Source organism: Rissa tridactyla, chromosome 7 (genome assembly GCF_028500815.1).
Source record: "Rissa tridactyla isolate bRisTri1 chromosome 7, bRisTri1.patW.cur.20221130, whole genome shotgun sequence".
NCBI classification, from domain to species: Eukaryota; Metazoa; Chordata; class Aves; order Charadriiformes; family Laridae; genus Rissa; species Rissa tridactyla.
The window spans coordinates 37,702,175-37,727,142 of NC_071472.1; the positions used below are offsets into that span (position 1 = coordinate 37,702,175).

A 24,968-nucleotide genomic window follows, 5' to 3' on the forward strand; every position below is an offset into this window, starting at 1 on the left:
TCTGCAGTGCAGACTAGGGTCTCTGTCCCAATCCTGCTTCATTACAGAGTTTTAACATATTAATACATTACTGAGAAAGGGACTTCGAATACTTCTCAGATCCTACACTGCATACACCACCAGTAATCGGTGTGATCTATTTTTTCTTCGTGCCATGAAATTATAGCTTCCATCTCTTATTTGCATTGCAAATCTTTTCCATAGTTGTAACTGAAGTATGTCATACAGTACTTAGATATTTCAAGCAAAATGGAGCTTATGAGGAGACCAAGGGATCATAAGCAGAACCTGAGAGCAGATGAGAGCCCTGGAGAATAGATCAAAAGCTACTGTTTTGTCTCTCAGTTGCAGTTTATAATGTATTGAAAAACATGACCAATATTTTCTATCTCACTCCCCCAATTAAATTTACTGATTTATTTTTTTACTGGTATCTAACAAAAATATTTCATTAAAAGACATGTGCTCTATTGACTGCTTTTCCTGAGAGGGGAAAAGAAACGAAACGTTATACATTAAGGTAAACTGCCTTGCGTTATTTCAGAAGTTTTGAACCTTTTTTGGTTTTTATTAGCCCTGAGTGGTCAAATGATGATGCCATGCCAGGTACAGACATAGAGTGGGTGCAGCAGTGGGTGCTTTCTGTGGTAGCAACCATGCTATCGCGCAGTGTCCCCATGCACCTGGGGAGGCCTTTGCAATAGCACATTGCCATTGTGCACGGCGGACAAAACCAAAAAGGGTATCAGCCCTTCCACTGACTGTAGTTGATGCTTGCCTAAAATTAGCAGAGGGCGATAGACTCCTGGAGAGAGACCATACACATGTCAAAACCATGCTGTTGCTATTCCACAATTTTTTCTACACTTCTCAGCCAGTGTTCAATCATAAAAAAGACACCAGTACTCCAATTATGAACACGGCACATTTTTCAGTTTTTAGACAGGCAATAGTAAATGGGTGTGAAAGACAAGAGTCTTGGTGCAGACGCACACAGATACCATAAGCCACATGCCTACTAATTTTTGCAACATGATCTTGACGTGCTGATGCGTAGGGGACATTGCGGGCTACTCAAGCACATGCAACATGCATTCATACAGTCTTCGAACTTGTGTGCTTTCATATGCAGATGAGATACACAATTGCCTGCAAATACTATTCAACTTCCATTACTACACAGTGATACGTTATTGACGGGAAGCGAGGGGTGGGTTTCTGCTCAAAAGACTGGACCAAGACTCAGGAGGTGCAAACTTAATTCTCGCCCCTTTACAAGCTGGCTATGCAACCTCAGGCAAGACAGACTGACGGCTTTTCAAAAGCACTCACTACCCCACCGAGCTCTCCAAGGAACCAACAGATGTTCAGATTTTAAGGAAGTTGAAATATTCACCAGTTCTTACAGAGACAAACAACAACAACGGAAACTACTTGAAGCTGAACAGTTAAAATGCAGCTCCCCTCCTTCAGCTACTTATATGTGATTATGTTTGTTGCTGTTGAAAGTTTAGACACAATCCTTCTGCATCACAGTCATTTATTTTGTAGGTTATCTGTGGATATAATGCTATCCTCTCCTGTCCTTCTCATATTTTAAGTATGTAATCTTGTAAGCAAGATGGAACAGGTACGTCTATTTCCTTGAAGCAAAGAAGTCTGTTGACAGCACCCCTTTCAGTCTCTAAATATTTTAGGGTTTATTTACATTATTAGTCATCTTTGGTATAATAAGCCCTGAGTTTAATAATTATAATTTATTAAAAGTAACTAAGAAGTTCAGATTTGCATTTCATTGTAAAATTATAATTTTCTGCTTTCATATGTCATTTGTATATTTTCACAATACTCATTTTTCTTGCGCTTAAACATTACATTAGTTATGATTACATCCAAGACATTTTGATAATCTAATGAAAGTTAATTGGAATTAAGTTATTAATTCTAAATATAATAAATTAAATACAGAAAATGAATTACTTTCTGTAATGCCCTCTTTACTTCATTAGTTTCTAATTTTCAACATTTTCATGCTCTGTTTGGAATATCTTGCTGTATCTGACTTCACCACATAAATTTTAGTACAGATTTTAACAGCATGCCTTGTATATCTCTGTACTTGGAAAATCTATATACAATTTTTCCTTTGATATTCTTTCATTAATTATTTTTACTGACACAAACCCATGATCATTCTGCAGTATGCTGAGAGGACAGAAAAAGAGAAATTGCGAGTATATCTACAGCAACAAAAATTTGCAGTAGAATGCAGTTTATGCCATGAAAACATGGCTTTGATAATAACCGTAGACTAATGATAGCAATCTGCAGATATTCAAAAGACATAAGGGCACCTAGAGCCCGGCTATGGTAGTTACATCAATTAGAAGAAGCATAACAGTTTTGACATGAAATTCTTCTCCAAAATGCCTGTATTCTCTGCCATTACTTAATGATAAAAAAGTTGAAGAAATAAGAAATTACATAAAGTTGAAAACCTAACTAATCTCTGTTAATTGCACTACGGTGTAGATTAATCCTACTAGGTACTGCCTTTTGCAGGGTATGTGTTATTAATGTCTCTTTTTCTTTTCCTTCTCCTTTCCTCCGGTTGCAATACAGGTCCAAGATACATATCGAATAATTGAGAGGAAAGATCATCCATGAAACTACATAAAAAAATCACAATTGTCATGAAAATACCACAAATAAACGAAGACAGACATGTTTAACAGCCTGTTTTGAGAAAGGCTTGCTCATTTATCTTCAAAGTTTCAAATTTAAATGTCAGCAAGAATCATCAATATGTACGTGACACTACACAAAGCTTTAAAATAAGTCTGAAGTAAACATTAGAACAGTAGCTGCCTCAGCGCTAGGAAGCCATCACATCTCTTGGTAAAATAATCTCCCAAGGGTTTAACACGCCGTCATGTTATTATGTAAAATAGCGGCTCTTCAGTCTAGTGTAAGGTCAAAGCTACTGACTCCATAGTAAGCTCGTAGCCAACATAAACACCAGGGCTTGTGAAGCTGAACCTCTAATCAGCAACATGGAGAGATGTACATCTGGAAATTTGATATAAGCCAAAAAAATAACCAAGTGACTAAAAAGGGGAATATATATTTTTTTTTAATATATATCTATATATATATATATATATACTACAAAAAGACGTAGCAAACATTGCTGTTTTGTGCACTGGTAACTTTTTATTAGCAGAAAGACAGCCCTCAGGGTAGTATCAGTTAAGTGATGACAACAATCAGTCCATTTTTAAGGTTGCAGTCAGATTCCATTATAAAGTCACACTTTGATCACTTTTGTTTTGGAGAAAGGAAACTGGCCTAAAATCAAGATAACTGACTTCTGGGGAAAAGAGAACTTTTTTTCCCCTACAGTATGGAAAATAAAACAAACATCTGCTCCTAGTTATGGAACATTACAGAAGAAAGATGACACAAAAGAGAAATTTTGGTTTGCCTTAGTATTTTATATGCCGGTAACATGAAAATTACTGTGCTACTTCATCTAAATGAGTCCTGTATCCCTGTATTTGATAATATACTATTAAGATTCTAAATGATCTTTTTGGGAAAAAAGAATTATGTGATCAATATACTTTCATTTGGAGTGATATCTTCAAGAAAAATATCACTGATTTCAGTAGGCACAGATTTCACCTCCAGAGCATACTGAAATGTGTGGCATCTTAGTATCAGTGCCTTCAGCAAGACCAAGACTGGAGACATGAGTAAGATTAAAAAACCCAAACAAATTCCAAAAAAACACCAACAGTAACAAAAAATCCCAAACAAAAAAAACCCCAAAACCTAACCCCCCAAAAAAGACTGGAAAAACCAAAAATCAAACCAAAAACCCCATCCCCCCTCAACTTATGCCATATGCCAACCCGTGTGAAAACCCAGCAAATTTCAAAATGCAATTACCATGAGGACTGGGTATGCTGGAAAGGAGAGAAGGAATCATGCTTTGATATTTAAGGGCACCCTTATGACACACGTGGCTCCTGGATTTTACTTCCAGAAGAAACAACTCTGCTCGTGTTTCCTTGCAAAGAGGATTATCACCATAAATCATCCTGCGAGTGTATGTCCTAAGAGATACAAGACATTACTAATTCTCTATTAAGAAGTTCAATTTGTAGAAAAAAGGCCAGTTGTCAATATTGCAGGGTTAATTTCCAATTTACTGTGCTAGGATTTTTTTTTTTTAATAACATAACAGTCAACTCATGAATTGCATTTTATCAACAAGCTTTCTGTAATTCTTAAAAGATATCTTAGGAAACAAGTAAAGAAACAAAGCCCCATCTTTTCCGGTTGTTCTTAGTAAACTCTCTTTTTTCTGATCATCTTAGAAGATTAGTGTCAGAGAAATGGTATGTGTGTCTTATAAAGAAGAGAAAACATTTTTTTTTCATCCACGGTAATTTGCATTCAAAAAACAACATAGCAGAATACAGCTCACTTGCCCATGAAAAAAAAAAAAAAAAGAACATCTCTGGTACTGCTTTCATCAAATTGATTCGATTTTCTGAACACGTCATTCTTCACTCGCATAGTTAACTTGTAAAATAAGATTAAGTATTGTCTTTTCCTCCCCAAAAATATAAAAATTGTATGAATAGAACATTATAGAATTGGAAGTGGAACAATATAAACATTTGAAAAAAAAAATCAATGATTCTTTTTCAATACTTGCTTTATGAATGCTTACTGAGTTTTTAATCATTATTTCACAATATAGTTACAAGACATGAAATCAATGGGATATTTTAGTTAAAAATCAGAACATTACAAAACCCAAATGAGGTACTAACAGATACATGCCTTCTTCTTAAAAAGAAAAATATTGCAAAACTGAATGAAAATGGTACTTGAGAATTGAGGTGGAAACATCACCTAGATTTAATAATGTTGTTATGTCTGCGTATGCCAGCTAACCTCATAAAAGCTACGTAAATTTATGCCGTGTGTCAATAAAAAACCGCAATGTTGAAATCCCATACCCTTTACACTCCAGTTACAGAGCAGAACAATTTTTTGCTTGCTTTGGAGTAATGAATCAAGTTCTTCTACTGTGATTCAAATGAAAATAATGGGTACACTTTTTCTTTTTTTTTAAATAAAAATGCATATTCTGTACTACATCGCAGCTTGCCTGCAAGTATTCTGACAGACCCTAGAGGCCAACAGCACGAAGGTCAAGGAGGCTCGGTAAGGTCAGAACCCACATTAAACAGGAGCAGAATTGGAGAGGACACTTGGGCATATACTAGCCTAAATAAACAGAAAGACTTTTTTGGACCAAGAGTCTTTCTAACAAGGCTGAGAAGAGACTTCTTTGGATAGGAATTCCTCATCCCTCTTTACTACTCCAGAAGCTGCTGATGCTGTGGTTTCTACAGTCATCGCCACGCTGTCACGTTTTATTTATTCCAAAATTTTTTCTGCATAACTGTACTGACACCTATTCATGAGATATGCTCTTAAGAAAGACAATGATACACAAAAGATGAGGGAGGTTGTGGGGTTTTTTTTCCACTTGAAGTAAAGACCAGAAACAAATGGACATTGTTCGGTGCATTAACAGAATTCATAGCTTCAGCTTGTTCTTAAAACAGATGGCATAGTCACCTCGGCAAGTATTCCTCCCTCTCAAAAACTCTAATATAAAAGCCAAGGTGTCTGGCAGGGCTACACAGTTAAATGGTAATATATCCTTTGGTCCAAAATTCAGTTTGAGAGCACACAGAATAAAAACATGTTCACCTGGCAACTAGCAGAACGAGACTAAAATTTCCACTACAAGCACTTGCTCACTGTGCAGCAATACTAAGTAAAAGGAAATTGCAAACACAATAGCAGGGAATACCAACATAGGAAACTGAGTCCTGGCCTGTGAAAGAATTTTTTTTTTATATTGAAAAATACCAATCATACAAGACCTTCACCCAGAACAGACCACTGTGGAATCTTATGGAATTACCCTCCCAGTTTAGGCAAGTAATAGCCGATGACTCAGTTTACCCTGAGTTATGCTGATTACTGTGTATTCCCTCCTCCTTTTCGCAAACCATTTTCTAACTCATTACTTTAGGAAGATGTGTTTCCTGTGAACAGATGTCATTAGACTAATTGTAGGTTAGATTAATTGCTATTGTAGAACTACACTGTAACTGGGATAAGAAAACATGAGTAAAACTTCTGGTTTTAGTGTGCAAAAATTCCATTATTATTCTACCATATTTTCAGAGTATTTGACATTTCAATATATCCGGCAGACAGGATCATTAGTCATTGCCTTTGCTATTGTTCAGAAGAAGTTTGTGCTATTAATTTTAATTTTTACAGTACTGTAGACATGCAGCCTGATGTTAAATTCCTTTGCACTCAAAATTTCCATCCATTTTGCATCCATTAAAAAGAAACAGAGCATCAAGTAGAAGAGGAACACCGGTCTGCTTTCTAGAAAACCATCAAATAATTCAGAACAAGAATCAATTGACCATTATTTAAGAAACCCAAATTTTTCATCTGCAAAACAGACATTTACTAAGCTTTTCTTCACTATTTCATTTGGCTAATTCATGTTTGCAGTTTTCAAATGGAAAGGAAGACAGAATGTGCTGTGTTCTAAAGGTAAAAGGACAAAATAACTTCATATTTTCTTACCTTTGCATTATAGGGAATATAATGCTTTGATAAGGCTTCAGGAGTGTGCATCCATGTTTTGTCTACAGAAAAGCAAAATAAAAGAAGCACTGAATACATTATTCAATTTTTAATTTAACTATCTGGAAAATATCAACAACCCTCCTTTTAGTTAGATAAATACCTGTCTGAAGCAGTTATTGGGGATGGAGGGAAATGCAGCATATCTCACAACTTCCCAAAGATTTACATGAAAGAACCTAGTTACTTCTCTTGGGCACACTTCCCATTTTAACCAACTTGATTTACCATAAGAATTCCATCTCCCCCCCACCAAACACATTTATTGGTCTAAGTTTGTTTGGTATTTCTGCCTCAGTTCAGTATTTTCTGTATCCTGCTATTGTTGACTGCGTGTTGTGCTTCTAATTAGGTTTTTTTTGATGAATTATGTGCTTTTTTGGATGAATTATCAAGCCATTAAATGAACACAGGAAATAATTTTGGAAAAATTATCACAGAATAACTGATAGAAAAAAAGCCCTAATCCTTCTATAAGAAAAGAGAAGGAAGTGGGATGGTGGTAACTGATTCGGAAGTTTAGATCTTCTTTAATCTTTCCTTACGTATCCTAACTGAATTTGCACATGTTCCTTCAATGATTTTCACAACGCAAGACTGCGCTATTCTCTTACTTTTCCTGCTGCATGTTTCGTATGGTGACATGATGAGTTCATCATTTGTGAAATACACCTTCCCTCCTTCTTTTTAACAGCCATTTAGAATGCTCTACATAATTCAAGGTGGAATTCCAAACATTAGAAAAAACTTCTTTTTATTAGAAATTTAGAAGCCGTTTTTAAAAGTTTTCTCATTTGAAAGCATTTTAAAAAAATAAAAATGTTCCAAAATACTAAATTGTATTACCAACCGCATGAGAGACTCTCTAACACTGAGCAGTATTTTATACTCCACACATTCAATATTTAGTAGTATTTTCTAACATGAGAATACTCCTGTTTTAATGAGCATGAATTAAAGTCATAAATCTGGAACTTTATTGAATTAAGTAACAGAATATAGCTTAAAGCAAAATTCTAGCCTTTTTCCCTTTGCCTTTAATGGGAGTTGCAGTTCGAGCAATTACTCATTTTTTTGTTAGTTACATGTAAGAACAATAAAATCCTGTTCACTGCAAATTCTTCAAGGGCCATGACGCTTATTAATGCCAAACCAGTAACTAAATATTTTTTAATATACATCAGCAAGAAAACTATTAAACAAGATATTCACCACAGTAAAAGGATCAAAACTGCCAAGCTGGAGGAAATTTTTTTTCTTGAAGCAAATTTCATTCTAGATGACAGTAACGTTCAGCTCCATTACTGAAGAGTGATATTATCACTTCTTAATTAAGGAAGCATGATTTGTCCATTCAGCGGCACCCAGGAGTACGATTATGCATTGAAGTGGCTCTTCCTTTCAATTGTGTCTTTTGATTGGAATACCGGAACAAAGAACAGCACTCATTTCCCAGAATATTTTAGGACCTGAAACCTGATCTCTATTTTGAGAGAGAATATCAGAAGCTGACATTACCCACAACTGAAAAATAACAATCAGTGTGAATTAGGAATGTTAGAATAAAGCCTGACAACCCAAAAGATAGAATCATAGAGTACTTTGGATTGGAAGGGACCTTTGGAGGTCATCTAGTCCACCTCCCCCTGCAATGACCAGGGACACCTTCATCTAGTTAAAGTTGTTGCTCAAAGCCCCATCCAACCTGAGCTTGAATTTTTCCAGGGATGGGGCATCTACCACCTCTGGGCAAATGTTCCAGTGTTTCACCACCCACACTGTAAAAATTTTCCTCCTTGTATGCAGATCTAAATCTAAATCTACCCTCTTTCGGTTTAAAACCCTTACCGCTTGTCCAATCGCAAAAGGTCCTGCGTTAACCGTAACCGTTGTATTTCAAGTCAGCGCACTGCTGAAGGCCAGACAAGCAGACTGGTGCCTGGGCTTGACGGCAAGTCCCAGACAGAGAGGAAGCTGGCAACAAAGGCAGGACTGCTCTCTGCCCCATCACGCTTACTGCAGCGGAGTGAAGACCTGCACAGTGCAGGAATCCTCTGGATTCCACCACCTGTCCTTGCTTCCACCCTTTCTAGGCTTGTTTTTTTGTGTTTGAGCTTGTCCAATCCATGGTTAATCCAAAGCCTCCTGGTGGCTTTGCCTGATTTCCTTGCTGTTAGGATGCATCTCTCCTGAGCTTGGAAGGAGGTGATCCTGGAATATTAACCAGCTTTCTTAGGCCCCTCTCCACGCCAGAGCTTTAGCCCATGGTACTCTACCAAGCAGATCCCTCAAGAGGCCAAAGTCTGCTCTCCTGAAGTCCAGGGTAGCGAGCTTGCTGTGCGCCCTCCTCACTGCCCTAAGGATTTGAACTCCCCCATTTTATTGGTCATTGCAGCCAAGGTTGACCCTGAGCTTTGCATTCCCCACCAACCCCTACTTGTTGGTGAGAACAAGGTCCAATATAGCATCTCCCCTCGTTGGCTCTTCTATCACTTGAAAAGGAAGTTACCATCAATCCATTCCAGGAACCTCCTGGATTGCTTATGCCCTCCAACAGATATCAGGGTGGTCAAAGTCCCCCATGAGGACCAGGGCTTGCGAACATGAGGCTGCTCCTATCTTCCTGGTCAGGTGGCCTGTAGCAGACCCCCACAGTAACATCACCCGTCCCTGCCCTCCCTTTAATCTTGACCCATAAACTCTCGATCGGCTCCTCATCCATCCCCAAGCGGAGCTCCATGCACTCCACATGGTCATTGACAGAGGACAACACCCCCTCCTTGTCTCCCTCACCTGTATCCTTCCATTCCAACACTTCAGTATAGGAGCCATCCCACCATGTCTCTGTGATGCCAATAAAATCACAGCTCTGCAGGCGTGGGCAGGTCTCAACTCCTCTGGTTTCTTCCCCATGCTACATGCATTTGCATGGGCCCCTGATGAGGCTGACTTACTGGCTGAAGGGGCTGGAATTCCTTTGTGCTGCACTCCAGGTGCTCTCCTGCTGACCTGTGATCCTTAATGCTAAACAAATGCCTGATCTTAATGCTAAACAAAATCAATACAAGGCAAAATGCACACTGATCCAAAGACATGCAAAAAATCATGGAAGCCATTATGGGGAAGTTTGTTACCAGCATTTCCTTCTGAATTGTAAGCTCCGATTTTGAATTTATGTGATTCTCAGCAGCTTTTGAAATACTGCTTAGAGTTAGTTTGATTTCACAGAAGTTGGAAAATACCAGGTTTCAGACATTTTGCATTCAATAAACCAGAAAAATATGAAAAAAAGAAAACCTATAAAGCAGGTATTCATTTAAATACATGATGTAGATGTGGATTGTGGTTTGCATGATCCCTCACTTTTTGAATTAATTTTAAATGGGTTTTCACAGCTTAGTACTTAATTATTCATTTTGAAGCAACAAAATATGAAACTCTACAATGAAAAAAAATCACAGTTCATATTATTATTTTACTAGCTATATAGCAGCAAGAGTTCTAGACATTTTAAAGATACATAGTAAGTCCTAAACAAGGGACCAAAAGCCTAGATAAAACCAAAACTGACAACTGCACGCATCTAACATAACAGCAGTAGAAAGTAAAAAGACACTCGTGCTATCACACTGTCTGAAAACTACAATTATTTTAGATCTTGTCTGAAGCTCTTGATCTAGGCTGCCTTAGCATTTACATTAAATTTTAAATAAGTGCTCAGGTATTTTTTGAGAATTATGAGTTTGAGCCATCCAGAGTCCATTAAATCCTAAGTAGAGTTTAGCTTGAGTGAGGTATGAGAGATTCTAAGAGGTAAAAGCCTAAGTATTTGGTGGTTTTGCCAAACACTCTGGCACTGTATGGGAGAAAAGATGGGAAGAAGAATCACTGGTCAGAATTCAAGGGCACAGGGTAAGGCACAGCCCTGGTTATAGAGAGTTAGTAATCCTGTAGCCTCTACACACCACCTCTTCACGTGCATGGCATGCTAACTGGGAGGCACAGGCTTCTAGAGAGTCTCTGTGGCAGCAGCAGCACAGCATCCCATCTAGTTTTTTAGTGAGAGCTTCTCAGGTTTTGCTCCCTGCCAGCACACACTACTCTGCTAAGGGCAGTGGAAAAACTGCATAAAATTAACATTTGGAAGACCTGGGGTTTGACAGACAGAACTGCAAGGGTAGAGGCAGGGGGTTGGGCACTTTCACGGTCAGAGGATTAACCGTGCTCGGAACTGAGACTTCACTCCTTTCTAGTCCCCCTTGAATCATGCCAGCCCCTTTCCATTATAAAGGAAAGATTCCTTTACAGTCTGCATTTCACATCAAATGCTTGGTCATCACGTCATCTGGGAGCACCGGTGTAAGCCATTTCAGAGGCCTCAGCTGTGTTGGGAGAGCCAGCAAAGAAGAACGTGCTGACAAATCACACGCTGAAGTCAACAGACTCAGGAACTTCATAAAGTACCCAGAACAACTGTGCTGCACTTAGCGGTGGCTGACACTAGGTTAGATAACAGCACAGCTGACCATTCATCTACCAAAAAGAAAAGCAGTAACAGTGCCAAGAAATTGTTCTCCCTTTGAGATTAATTTCTCCACACTTTACTGCCCATAGATATTATAGAATGGATTTAGTAGAGAGGCAGTGATGAACTATTTTCTAAATGGCAAAACAATACTCAACAGCATAAGTTCAGTTAACCGCTTCGCTAAGCCCCACTCTCATCATTAATTCATGCATGCTAAGAGAGGCTCTACTCAACTATGTTTCCAAAGCATTTATCAAAGCATATGAGACCTAGTGGCCATTCCATTTAATATGGTGAACAGAGAAAGACTCTGGTTTTAACTTTTGTTTGTTTGTTTTGTTTTAGTGCCACAGTGAAAATACAATAATTTCTAGAAGGTGAAAACTAAACGCCTTTATTCTTTACTGAAACAAAATCTCTTTGATATCAATGGATGATTTCCATGCTAAGAGAAGAGAACAAATCTTCGAACTGTCTTTTTCCTGCTTTACAAAACTGGCTATGAAAAGAAAGATCTTCTAAGACAATGACCCTAATAACAGTCTCCTGAAGAAGAAGAGAGCATCCCACAAGATCAGTGCTTCATCTAGGTATTAATGCTTCAGGGAACAAATAACTTATTCACTTCAGTGTGTGTATACAGGTATGTATCTTTAATTTTTCCTAGAGTATCTATTTTTGTATAAATAAAGAAAACCTTCACAACGGGGCACCCTGTTAAATCATTTTCTTTATCCTGCACTGCAACAAGAGGCAGGTTCTCACAAACCTCACTTAAGTGAGTCAGACAACAAGGTAGAATCTGTCTTCTCGACAATGCAGGCAATGAATGAACTGATACGCTGAGCCATGAGACTTAAGGCTTCTTATCGGAGTTTTCATCTGAATGCAATATCAAAACATTTATTAACGAACATAGATCTACCCATGTTCTTCTATAATTCAGCTACAGTATTTGTTCCAACCACCCTCTAGAGGAATGTCTGAGTACAATCTGTGTGTCTAATAGCAGCAATTTATTAAGGTTACTACTAGGTTACCATGATCAAGCAATTGAAATTATGAGTCAGATTCTGCCCTAAGCACATATAGTATATGTCTATCAATATGCATAATTAAAAAATAATTACTTTTGCTCTTTCTTTTCCTTGGTTTTTTTTTTGGCAAATATAAAATGTTCTCTGGAGGCGTATTTATTCTTTGCCAAGACATTGAAGCTGTATCTTCCTAGAACAGAGCGAGCTTTGCAGAATGCTTAGCCTCTCTGTCCTCCTCTCATACTATCTAGGACTTCATGAATGGTTTCAAACAGCCAATTACTAAAATAGAAAAATGATATCATAGAATGCTGGGTTGGCATAGTTACAAAATGAAAGAAAAGGCTAGTATTTGCATTTCCTCAAATAGTAACACTCGCTGCATAACCTACACATTTTATACTATATATTTTAAGATATGGATGCTACTATGTAGGTTTTGACAGGATAGGAAAACAGGATCATAATAATATATTAATGCAACTGACCAATGATTAGTAGATCTTTCCTTTTGCACTTCTAAGTTGTTGATGTTAAGAACTTTTAACAAGTTCAACTTCCTAAATTAAAGGGAAAACGAGAAAAACATTCTGAGCGATTTAGCTTATACCTCTTATGTCTTTCTGTCACCAGAAGAGCTACACTGTGGCTTCGATAAAAGCTTCTGGTTTAGGATAAAAGTTAAGATAAAAGTTGAAAAAGAGATTACTGGTGTAGCGTAATTTCTTTTAAGTGAACACATTTTCACAAGTTTTCACTAAGACGTATGTACAGATCAAACCTCCAACTCCACCTTTCACTTTTGGAGTCAGAGTTCAGTCAACTGTTCCAGTGTAACTATAAATAAATTTTGAAAAGTATCAATTAAGCTTGTCAAATATTGTTAAAAAGGCAAGTTTTTGAAGAATTTCAAACTGTTAAAGTAAGAACATAGTGTGCGTCAGTTTGGTAGGGCAAAACAAAGGAAAAGGAACAGAAATTGGAATCTCAATACAGTTAAAACAGAATTTTAATTGTTCTAATGATGACCTCCCTCGACCTGCTGGCCACACTCTTCTTGATGCACCCCAGGATGCCATTGGCCTTCTTGGCCACGAGGGCACATTGCTGGCTCATGGTCACCCTGTTGTCCACCAGGACTCCCAGGTCTCTTTCCACTGAGCTGCTCTCCAGCAGGTCAGCCCCCAACCTGTCCTGGTGCATGGGGTTATTCCTCCCCAGGTGCAGCATCCTACACTTGCCCTTGTTGAATTTCATAATTTCCACCCAACTCTCCAGCCTGTCCAGGTCTCTCTGCATGGTGGCACAGCCTCTGGTGTGTCAGCCACCCTCCCAAGCTTTGTGTCATCGGCAAACTTGCTGAGGGTGCACTCTATCCCCTCATGCAGGTCACTGATGAATATATTGAAGAGGACTGGACCCAGTACTGACCCCTGGGGAACACCACTCGTCACTGACCTCCAACTAGACTCTGTATGTAGAATACATACAGAGTACTTACGTACATATAGTACATACATATTTTGTATGTTCTTTGCAATTTGCCAACAGCTTTATAAGACTATATCCTACAAAATTAAGTAGTCGTTGTTATTCCTATCAAGGTATGGTTGGTACTCATCCAAATTTATTTCACACAGAATTATACATCTTGTCTTTAATTAGACATTCATTCAGTTAACTAGCAGTGTACCTATGTAACTCATGAACCATTTAGGTTGTAGCTTGGGGAAGGTACTCGCAATAGTACACTTGGACAAGAACTCTGCATCGTACACTGGTAACAACTTACATCAAGAATTTATTAGCTTGTAGATCTCGAAAGATATGCTTGTCAAACCGCCATGTGAATCATTTAACATTCTGTAAGTTAAGGCGTATAAATTTTAATAGGGTAGAAACCAAAAAGCTTAAGACTCCTTCAACACTGTTCCCATTCTGAAATCAGTATTTAGTGCTTTATGGTTAAGCAGTGCATGTATGTTCTTAAAAGGACCTCCTTGCAGGAGCAACAGATAGTTATTGTGGTAAAAATCATTGTTAACTTGGCTAGAATAATCATTAAAGCAGGCAATAGATAAGATGATTTCTGCAATATCTTTCCAAAGATAATGCAGATAAAATAGCCAACAGGAAATTATCTTCCTATTCTCATCTTAACAGAAAAAAAAAAAAAAAAAAAGAAAAATTGGGCTTTTATCTGTGCAGACCCAACATAAATCCTATGGAGAAGGTTTCCAAAGCATACTCCTCACTTGTAGCTATTCATCTTCTAAAGACATACTGTAATAATTTCTTTCCTAAACAATTAGATGTGTTCCTTCTGCTTTCAGAATATAAGTAAATACATAGAGACGCATAAAAATGCACACAAACACACACATGCTGCAGAACTAGCCACTTCCTCATCCCACCAACAAAAGATGATTTGGCCCTTCCCAAATTAAGGTAGTAACCCTTCAACTCTCCTTGGTGGCATACTTGAAAGGGTATCTCCATAGTGTAATGAGAACAATGTAATAGTACAACTGATACTTTAAAAAAATATACTCGGTTACCAATCCAAAAAGGAGACTTGGTCACTGAATACTTGTTTTCCACATGACCCTGTATCTCAAAACTCAAGAAGCAGTATCCAGAACACACAAAACCTCTTTGGGGAGCTATTAAAAAAGTATTAAGAGAACTAATTTTTGTGTCAACCGAGACTAAAAGAATACAGAAATATCTGGTATACAAAAAAGCACCCTTTTTTCCTGCCAAACTTTGCTCTTGAAAAAATTCTTATTTAAAAAAAATCCCATGAACATCAACCAGCAGCTTTTTGGGGGTGGGACAGAAGAGGAGATTTAGACCTAGGGTTGTTTTTTTTTCTGGAAGGTGATGAGTGCTTTTATGAAAGGACAAAGTGCAATCACAAGAATATCTGAAGACCACGATGAGGAATGACTATTTATACGCCTTTAAAGGATATGAGTATCTACTCTTTCTTTATGCTTTTTTTCTGTCATTCTTGTTGATGTGGAAGTCTAGCACACAACAGCCCATTTGTTTAAATCACCGATGTGAAATATACTCTTCTGACAGAATGAAAGTATTTGCTTTAGGCTTATACTTATTCCCTTCACCCTTTTGGGGCTTCACCTTTTGTCTACTCATTCAGAGAAAGAAATATTAAATAAAACATCTGTCATCTCTGGAATGCAGCGTAAGTTTACAATGAAAATAAAGATCATATTGTAGCCAGTCTGTTCACATAAAAGAGCATCCTATAATCTTTGACTGCATTTTTTTATATGTCAGACCCTGTCCATTAAATTCATCTGCCTACACTTTCATAAATGAGATTCATAAAAAGCCATTGCACAGAAATGATATGTTATGGCTTATGATTTATGACAGGCTACTACTTTAATATATTCCATTTAGCATTATGAATACCATCTACATCTCATGAGCTGATAATGCGGCACCAGTTACCAACCTTATGAACTGCTATCGTATGGGGAAACGAAATTAGAAAATTAAGATTCCCCGCATACAACAGCTGCTTTGGCATGGAACTTTGTGCCATGTGTAAAGTCAGGCTGACATTTATTCTGGCACGAAGGAGGACCATTGAGGTATAGTAAAGAATGAACTAACTACAACTGTGACTTACAGCCTCACTGAAGTCCAGTGAAGTCACACGTTGTAATTCAGTACTAAATTTAGCCCAAAGTTGACATACACACCTACGTTGTTAGCACTATTTTGAGACACTCAAAAAGTTTCACTCTTTCTCCCAGAAGTTTTGGATTACGGTCCTTCCGTATTTAGAAATGCCTCTGTCTAGGAGGAACAGTAGTTTTCTTTCACATTTCTGATGAGGCAAAAGTCAACAAATACTAATTGATTTTTGTTTAGTTGTATGCACCGATTCTGATACTAATGGCTTTGAACAGAAGGCCACAGAATCAGTAAAATGTGCCAAATTCATATAGGAGATACACCTCCATCCACTAAAAAAAAAAAAAAAAAAAAAACGAACCCAAAGCAAACCAAAACCCCCATAGTTAATGTTTTCTCTTTTTTGTATACGTTACCTATATACACAATCACATATAAATTAAGAACAAATAGGTAATTCAATTTAGATACCAATAAAGTAATAATGAGAAAAAAGTCACATGAAAATATAGCATTTACGAAAATCTTACAGAAGAATTACATTAATATCCCTAAACTACTTAAAAGAGAGACCGACATTATCAAGATGCAAATATATTTTGAGATTCACAGACTTCGATCTGCACCACAGAATTTTTGCACTACAACATTTCAAAGTGAGCATGTTACCACACCTGACTTTAAAAGAAAAAATCAAAGGAAAAATTAAGAGGATTCTTCAGAAACTGTGACCCAAACCTGGACCATATGTAAAAGCAGCTCCTTATAGTGTGATAGATACATACACGTTTTCACAAGCTTTGTCATAACAACAAAGCAGCAAGAATATATATAACACTGTTCTGTATTTGTTTCTGTGCGAGAAGGAAAGAGATCCTTAAAAAAAAAAAAAGATAATCTATAAAACCTACAGTTTACTGCACTCATTCATCAAGGAATGGAAAACAATATATATTTTTGTACAGTTTGTACTGTCATATAATATTGCCATAACATCATATCTTCTCCAAAACATATGTAATTGGTAGTCCAACCAACTACTTCTGAAGTCAACAGAAAGGCTGTTTTATTTTGAACAGGTACTACATTTTTTCACATTAAAACACGCAACTTCAGCTGGTGCTGATACCAGCTTTAAACCAAAAATTGCCTATTTTTGGTCAGTATTTTTGTTGTTTCCCTGTTCCCATATGAACTCATGGCTATTGATACTACAACTTGGACTACAAAAAAAATTTCATGTATTTAGGACTGCTTGTGCAAGTACTTCCTGAAACAAGCTGAATTTCCTTAAACTTCACATTTTCTTACGTTTTTCGTTGTCATTATTAGGATGAAAGATGAACAACTTAATTTTACTCCCAATCAACTAGAGATTTAAGCACATCAATTAAGTCTTCAATTAAAATTATTATCATCCCAATGAAAACAAATACAACTAAAATACAAGCATGAGGCGTCCAGGTTAGAAGTTTGTGCAAAATCTCTGGGAATGAGAGAGGCGAAGACTGTAACATCTGTTTTTAAGGTCAGAGCACTCAGCACACCTTGCCGGTGGAAGTGGCTGTTTCATGCTCAAATCATGGCCCTCAAAAACAAACTTACAACAAGTACTTGTGCTTAGAAGAAAGTCCTGCTGTTTGAACCAGGTGATGGAGCAAGAACTGATCTTTTCAGAGACTACGGCACAGACAAAGAGTCATTCTAGTCACCAGCTTACCTGGTTCAAAAAGATAAGGAGCTATGGCCCTAACTCCTATGTTCTAGATACGCTTTGTACTGAAAAGCTCGTATAGACCGAGCGTGTCAATGAGGATTAGAGGACACTTAGTCTGTAAATCTGCGCAGGTCAGATAACCTTTGGCAGTGAAAGCACCACTCAGACCTGTTTAAATTCACCTCATCCTATATATTTGAGACTGTTGTTTACGTAGCTTCAAGGTAACAGACTGATACAAACTTGTGATTAGCACAAACCCTACCAGCATCGCCACCAGGAGGCTAATTACAATTTAGAGAGAACTGCTAGGCAAGTCATGGCACTCCCGTAGTTAACTCCTCAAAATATCCACATTCTCCTAAACAGAAGAAATCCACAAACAATCCCACCAAACACAGGTGTGGAAATTGTTCTATCTCTGAAGTCTAGGAGTAAAATCAGTAAATAAAATAAAGGAGGCTCAGCAATTGAACCTGTCTGAACCTGCTCTAAAAGGCAGTCATTAGACACAAATGCTGGTACGGCCAAGCTTTTCTGAAAGCTCTATGAAAAATATGTAATTTTCACTTATTCTTGAAACCCGCTTAACTGAAATTTGTGTTTTTCCTAGGATAAAAGAATGAAAATATTGCGTGTGATACTATGAGTAAAATAAGTGGATGACAGTATTTATTTCTTCTGGTTACTCAAGTTGTGAATCATTTGTAAAAATCCACAATAATCGCACAATGAAGTGCTTCTTTTATGATACTTTTTTCTTGTTGGGGTAAGGAGAATAGCACGCAAAATCAACTGAACAACACAGCAGATGCCCTTGACCACACAAATTCCAAGAACTTAGGTGAGGTCAGTAAGAGTTTTCTTATGAAGAAGTAGTGAAAAAAGAAGGGAATGAATCCAGACCCCTCAAATGATCCCAGATACCTGAGGATACAACTTCACAATTTGATCATAAAAGCAGCAGACACTGGCAAGGGCAATGAGAATTAGTAAAAGAGCATTTTAGAGTTCTCAAAACACTGAGGAAAACATCCTATAAAACACTGCTGGTCTATTTCTGAAAGATGGCAGTCCGAGTTGCAAATATTATCAAGAGTCATTAGAAAAAAGGAAAAAAAATATTCTGTGGTTGCCTAGGGGAAAAAAAAAAATATCTACAAAACCCAAGCTTCTTTCCCAGCTGTGATAAATAAAACCACAGTTAAAGGATGTAGAAATGGCCTCTCAAAATATTTGGAAGAAGATAGGCAACGCTATCAAGCAGCTGGTAGATACAGATGTTGACAGAGGTGTTAAAAACCTACATGAGAAAATACATCAGTCCTTAAGAAAAGTGCGGGCTATGGTTTTGAGCTTATTTCCTCAGCATCCATCGTGCTACTGGTTATCAAATGATCCTTCATCGGGTTTTGTAGCCTTTGCAAATAAGTGTATCTTCCTTTTGCAATCAAGCTATGTCTGCTGATATTCTGGACTACTTATGTTATCTTGATTCATGTGGCTATAACAAATAAATGTACTAGGCATGGAAGGCTGCAGTGATGCTACCATTTCATGTTGGTAAAAGTTATGGCAGATTCCTTTTATTTCCAGCTTTGATATTGATACCAAAGCAGGAATTTGTGTTAGATAAACGAAACTTTTACGCTTACTCCAATTGAGTTTACACCTAGTTATTAAAGCAGGAGCTCTGGCTCAGTGTGTATCACACTTCAGAATCTTCGGAAGAAAACATGAAAAATAAAAGAATTACATGAAAAAGAAAGGAATTACACCTGGTGAGTATTTTCTAAATTACAAACAAATGGGGAAAGTAGCAACAAAGCTGTGAATAAAAAAAGCTGCATCTCTAATGCTCCATCTAAAACTTAGGTTTAATCATAAACAGACTGTGAAAAGAAAATAAGCGAGCCAGAAGAGCAACATACATAACTCTGAATATTTAGTGGTTTGATATTCTTTTGGAAAGCATACCATTTCAGACTGCTACAAATTCAGAATAGCTTCTTAAAGCTAAGAGACATTCTGCTGCATGAGCTATTTCAAGTATATTAAATACAGTTTTCTAAAATAGCTTCTCCAAGAATAAGAATCCAATGAATATATGTAATAAATACAGAAGTCACTAGCTCTTTAGGAGTTCTAAAACCCTTCAGCGCATCCTTTGGTGTGTGCAGAAAATAAAAAAAGTGTGCATTTTATATATATATATGTATACACACATTTCCCCTCAATAAAGAAAATATTATTAAATTCAACATAAGCCTTACAATCCAGAAAGCTCTATAACTATCAATTGAGAATGCTTTGCTCTGTATATCTTATAGTAGGCTGCCCATTTCTACCTAATTAATTAGGTACAATTATGCATAAGTACTTCCTTGTATAATTCTTGATATTCTAAAGAATTTATACGTGATATTTATGTCTCCCATGGAACATAAGCTAAGTTACTTACCTTTCTTCCTGCTAAAAGCACGATTCATGTTGAAAAATCTATCCAGTCGACAATGTTTCTGTGTTTGTTTTTTTTCCCCACTTTAATCTGCAGAACAAAACACGTAAGAAAACAAAAAGGTCCATTATTATATTTGAAGGTAGCTCATTATCGTCATATTAAAGACCATGCAAACTTTAAGGATTCTGAAAGAATTCTGAGAAATTGAAGGGAGTTGTGCTTTGCTAAGGAAGAAATTGCAGAATTGAGAAGATTGATGTTTCAATGCCCAGTGGTAGGTGATACAGAAAGACATTTTGAAGCTTTCTGTGGAGGTCTTCTTGCTGAGATTCCAGAGACACAGAGCCGATGGTACTATACGTATACATGAAGACAAATACTACACACAAATAGGTTGCAAGGAAAGCTTTAGAATGAATGCTGACTACAGAACTCCATAAAAACATTCAGTTCACATTTGCACTGCCCTGTTTTGTGTCATTTAGGCTGCCAGATTATTTCAAGCTATGCTTTCATCTTCACATGGGTTTGACGTTGAAAAAAAAAAAAAAAATAATAAAAATCACAATACAGAGACTCCTCTTCACCCAGGGATTCAATACTGAAAAAATTGTCTTCTATCAGAGCAACTACCTCCTTGCTCTAATTACATCAGACTGTACAGTAAATTCTGTATTTTCTTCATTTAAAAACACTCTTAGAGTCTTAATTTTTGATTCACATTATTTTACAATTTTATTATTTACCAACATTTTGCAGCCAAAAAAAAAAATCTAACACTGTTCAAAACCACCCCGTTTTGCAATATACAGATATTTGTATTTTTCAACCATACTTTAAGCCACCCCGCCACTTCTTTCCACTCCGTTCAGATCTTCCAGCCAAAAGCTGCCCTTCCTCTTTCTCTGCTCTCACAGCAGTCCAGTCAAAGAAGAAAAAAAAAAATCCGATACCAAAAAATATTGGTACCAGATTATCTCAGAAGTCAGCTAGAACATTACCATCGCTTTGAATAAATACAAATGTTACGCCAGTATTTCAAATGCCAGCATCAAGAGGAGTAGGACAAATTCATTTAAGATACTTCATGCAACTCATGAACACTTTAGTGGTGCTTGCCCCTCTTTTTCAAATAATTATATTCCATAGCAATTAAAGCAATTATATCCCGATTCCATGTAGAGAGATGATAATTTTCAGATCAGAATATGTGGGCAATTACAGCTAAAAACCACCTCCACTTTATTTTCAAATAATCACTGATGTGGTAGGACTTTTTTCCATACAGTCCTGTGAGAATGAAGGAATAATCCCTGTTTACCTAAACTACAGTGTGGTACCCTAGATGTGCACCCAACCAATATTTGCTCTTTAAAGTACGTGTACCAGATCATTTTTGATTTACAGATTTCACTGACTATTTAAGAAGGGAGGACGCAATGAAATAAGCAACGGTAGCAGGATAGGCTTTCTATCTAATTATTTTCATACAAAAATCAAGAAACAACGCATTTGTCGCGCTACATAGTAGTTCTTAACAGCAAAACCGCAGAAGCCTTAGATACCCCCATGGCCATTCCCGCTGGCTGCCTTCACGCTCAGCAGTGCTACGCACAGGTCAGTGAAGCCAGCAAACACCCACAAGGGCTCTGAAGCCCTGGGAATGATTTCAGCAGCATCCCTGGAACAGGCAGTGGCATTACTGGGGTAATTCCAGTAAGCAATTGCTCACCCATGAGGGAGTTCCACCAAAACCTGCCAACATGCAAGTACTTCTCTTCGCAGAGAAGGCACAGAACAGGACTTTCAGCAGTGTAAATGCTGAAAATCATTTCAGTTTAAATGAAGTAAAAAGCTGGGAAGAACCTTGGAATTTCAGTTTTTTCAAGCAACTGACAAGTGTGTTTAGTTTACAGGCTTACTTTCACAGGGAACACAGGCAGCCTAATATATACACTTAGGATGTATAAGTGATGGCAGAATTTAGTTCAGGATGTTCACCTTCATGAACTATTACAGTCAGTGCAGGAAGCGGTTTTGAGTAAAAAAAAAAAAAAAAGAAAAAAAAAGAGTATGCTTTCCCCTCTTAGATACTTCTGGCAGTTGTCCTGCACAGCACTAGACCAATCACTTCAGTTCTCCTCCAGATGGGATCATAACATCTCCTTTTTTGGACACCCCCCCCCCTTTTTTTTTTTTAATTGTGTATTCCTGTCCTCATCCAAGAGGCAACTAAGCAACATACTTGAGATGGCTTACTGAGTAGAGGATCTCCTAAATAGAGCCTATGCACGCACATCATGAGGCTGTTGGCTGGCCACATTTCTAGAGATCAGCATTCAAGTATTTTGTTTAAAACACAGCTAACAGTAACTAAGTATACGGTTTTTCCTCATAGACAAGGATATACTACCACTATAGTAATCTACAGTAAAAACAGACAAAATTTATTGACTACCTAAAAATGGGCAGTATTTTGCCAAAGGTGTGCTCATAATTTCAATTCCAACAAAACATCAGTAGAAGAAAATACAAAAATGTATTAAAGCACTTAACCAGCATACTTCCACTTATCACAGAAAATGTTATTAAATAGGGAAAGAAACCCAATTAGCTACATGCAACGCCTTTTAAAACTCCCTCAAACTCTAATATGAACAACTTCATCAACCTCCCAGATGCACAAAAAGCAGATGGTTAAGTGCCCCATAAAATTTTGCTATTTAAATAAACCCACCCAAACACCACAAGGCTAATTTCAAGTTCATCAGCTGGGCTTGGGGCAAGAGGGTGATATCAGACTGTCATTAGCAGCACTGTTAAGTTTTTCATCAGGAGAAGACCAAAGTTACGGTTAGAGGTATCTGTGATATCTTTGCTCACAACATTCCAACACACAAACTAACCAACCTGTTAGGGTCAAGCAAGCTGTCCTCTGACCATGGACGCTAGACAGGTTGTCTGGCAGAATATGGTTTTGTTTCTGACAATGCTCGACACACAAAGCCACTGGAAGAAACCGAGTTGCAAAACAATCTGTTCAGAGCTCGTAACGAACTCAAAAGGAAGGTAAGTCTGAAAATCCTGCTATGGTACAGGGCGCCCTGTGCACAAGGGGGAGTCCTTCCTATGAAACCACTTGTTTAGAAAGGATCGCAACAATCAGAGGCATCAGGGAACAGGAACGTGGACCAAGCCATTTCATTACTCATCACTTACGAAGACACACCTATGTAAAGAATGTTTCTCCACCTTACTTCTAAGAGTTTTCTTCAGCTTTGTCCAGAAACCAAACACTACTAAGAAATAAAAAACGGTTAATTAACAAAACATGAAGAGTTCTGAACAGGTATAAACTAGGGAAATTTGGGGTTATATCAAGTTATTTCTTTTGGGGCAGGGAGAAAAGAGACAGAAAGAAAAGAGAGAGAAAAGGCTTAGAAAATAATTTTATTAAACTATAGAAAATAATTTTATTAAACTATAAAATAATAAAAATATAAATAAGAGCCAAACATTCTGGGGAGGGGAAGACATGACATTCTCAGTCTGAAAAGTGAGATAGGCATGTGGCATGGGAAGTTGAACGTTTCAGCTCAGATATCAAACTTTAACCAGTAACAGGGGAAAGCAAACACCTTCAACTCCTTTTCCTTTTGTCTTTGCTGTCATTAACCCCTTACTTTTCATGGTGAGGTGCTTCTTACAGTGAGGAAGAAACTGCAAAATGGCAGGGGGTGCCATGAAACTAGCGCAGATGGTGACTGCAGTGGTTGCAGGCATTTGGACTGGTGAGGGCAAGGGAGGTGAGATTTGAAGCTGAAATCGTCACCTCTGTAATTACTTTCTAACACTAAGGATGTTAGTTGCTGTCTCCTCTGTTTTATGCAGCAAAGGAAGCCGAACAAAGGAAGCGGAGTGGCAGCCTTCCAGCTTCCAGCACAAGCCACCTCAGTCCTCCCTGGCTGCTGAAACAACACCGAAACTTCCACGCAGACATCTTTCAAATGCCTGCGGGTTCCTTCAGAAATGTTGTGTTTTGATATGTTTTCTAAATTTAGAGCTGTCTCAGACAAGCCAAGAGAGGTGGTGCGTAGGAAGGGGATGAAACAAACCACCAGGGCAACTGGTCATATTTGTCTCTTGTTTCCTCTTAAAAACTGGGTATTCCCCTCAGGATTTATGTGAGCTTCCCCCCAGCCAGTTCCTTTGAATGGCACCGGCTATAACAATTACCTGGGCTGAACCTTTTTTTTTTTCCCCACGTACCTCTTTTTCATTCCACAAATAACTCTTCCAACAAAACTGCCCTAAAACCTGCAACTTGCACCCATCCACTCCCTTTAATAAAATGCAATGAAATTTAAAAAAAAAAAAAAAAAAAAAAAGTCGTCCAATCTGTTCCTTCCCTTTCAAACACACACACAGTTTCCATACAAAGACAAATTTAGCTTCAGAAGACCTGAAGATTCAGACTTTTGCCCCTCTCAGACCCCAGCCTCTCAAGCATACTGGATAACATTTCTCAAAGAATGAATGCACAAAATATTTTAAACCCTGTTTTCCAAAGGGCCGCAGCACACAGGAATGTGTGATTCATTGACTTGCAATGAAGCTTAGGTTTATAAAGTTACTTCTGAAGGTGAGAAACTTCAGAATATGGTAACAGCTTTAAAATTCTTCTTCCGAGTTGGAGCAAAACATCACAAAAATATTGTCCTGATATGACGTGACATAGCGAAGGAAAAAATTATGATAATAAAGGACTATGTTACGTGATACACAAAACCAATCATC

The 24,968-nt window shown here is 37.6% G+C and overlaps 1 protein-coding gene across 5 annotated transcripts in view; it reads right to left on the bottom strand.

The window, feature by feature from the left end:
• Positions 1–24,968, bottom strand: part of GULP1 (GULP PTB domain containing engulfment adaptor 1) — a 169,159-nt gene that overhangs the window by 65,289 nt on the left and 78,902 nt on the right. For all 5 annotated transcript variants that reach the window (XM_054208469.1, XM_054208465.1, XM_054208470.1 and 2 more), the window contains 2 exons: positions 20,172–20,258; positions 6,700–6,761 (listed from right to left, as the gene is read on the bottom strand). In XM_054208469.1, the coding sequence (XP_054064444.1) occupies positions 6,700–6,761; positions 20,172–20,199 (90 nt within the window). In that variant the 5' untranslated portion in view covers positions 20,200–20,258. The remainder of the gene's footprint in view (positions 1–6,699; positions 6,762–20,171; positions 20,259–24,968) is intronic.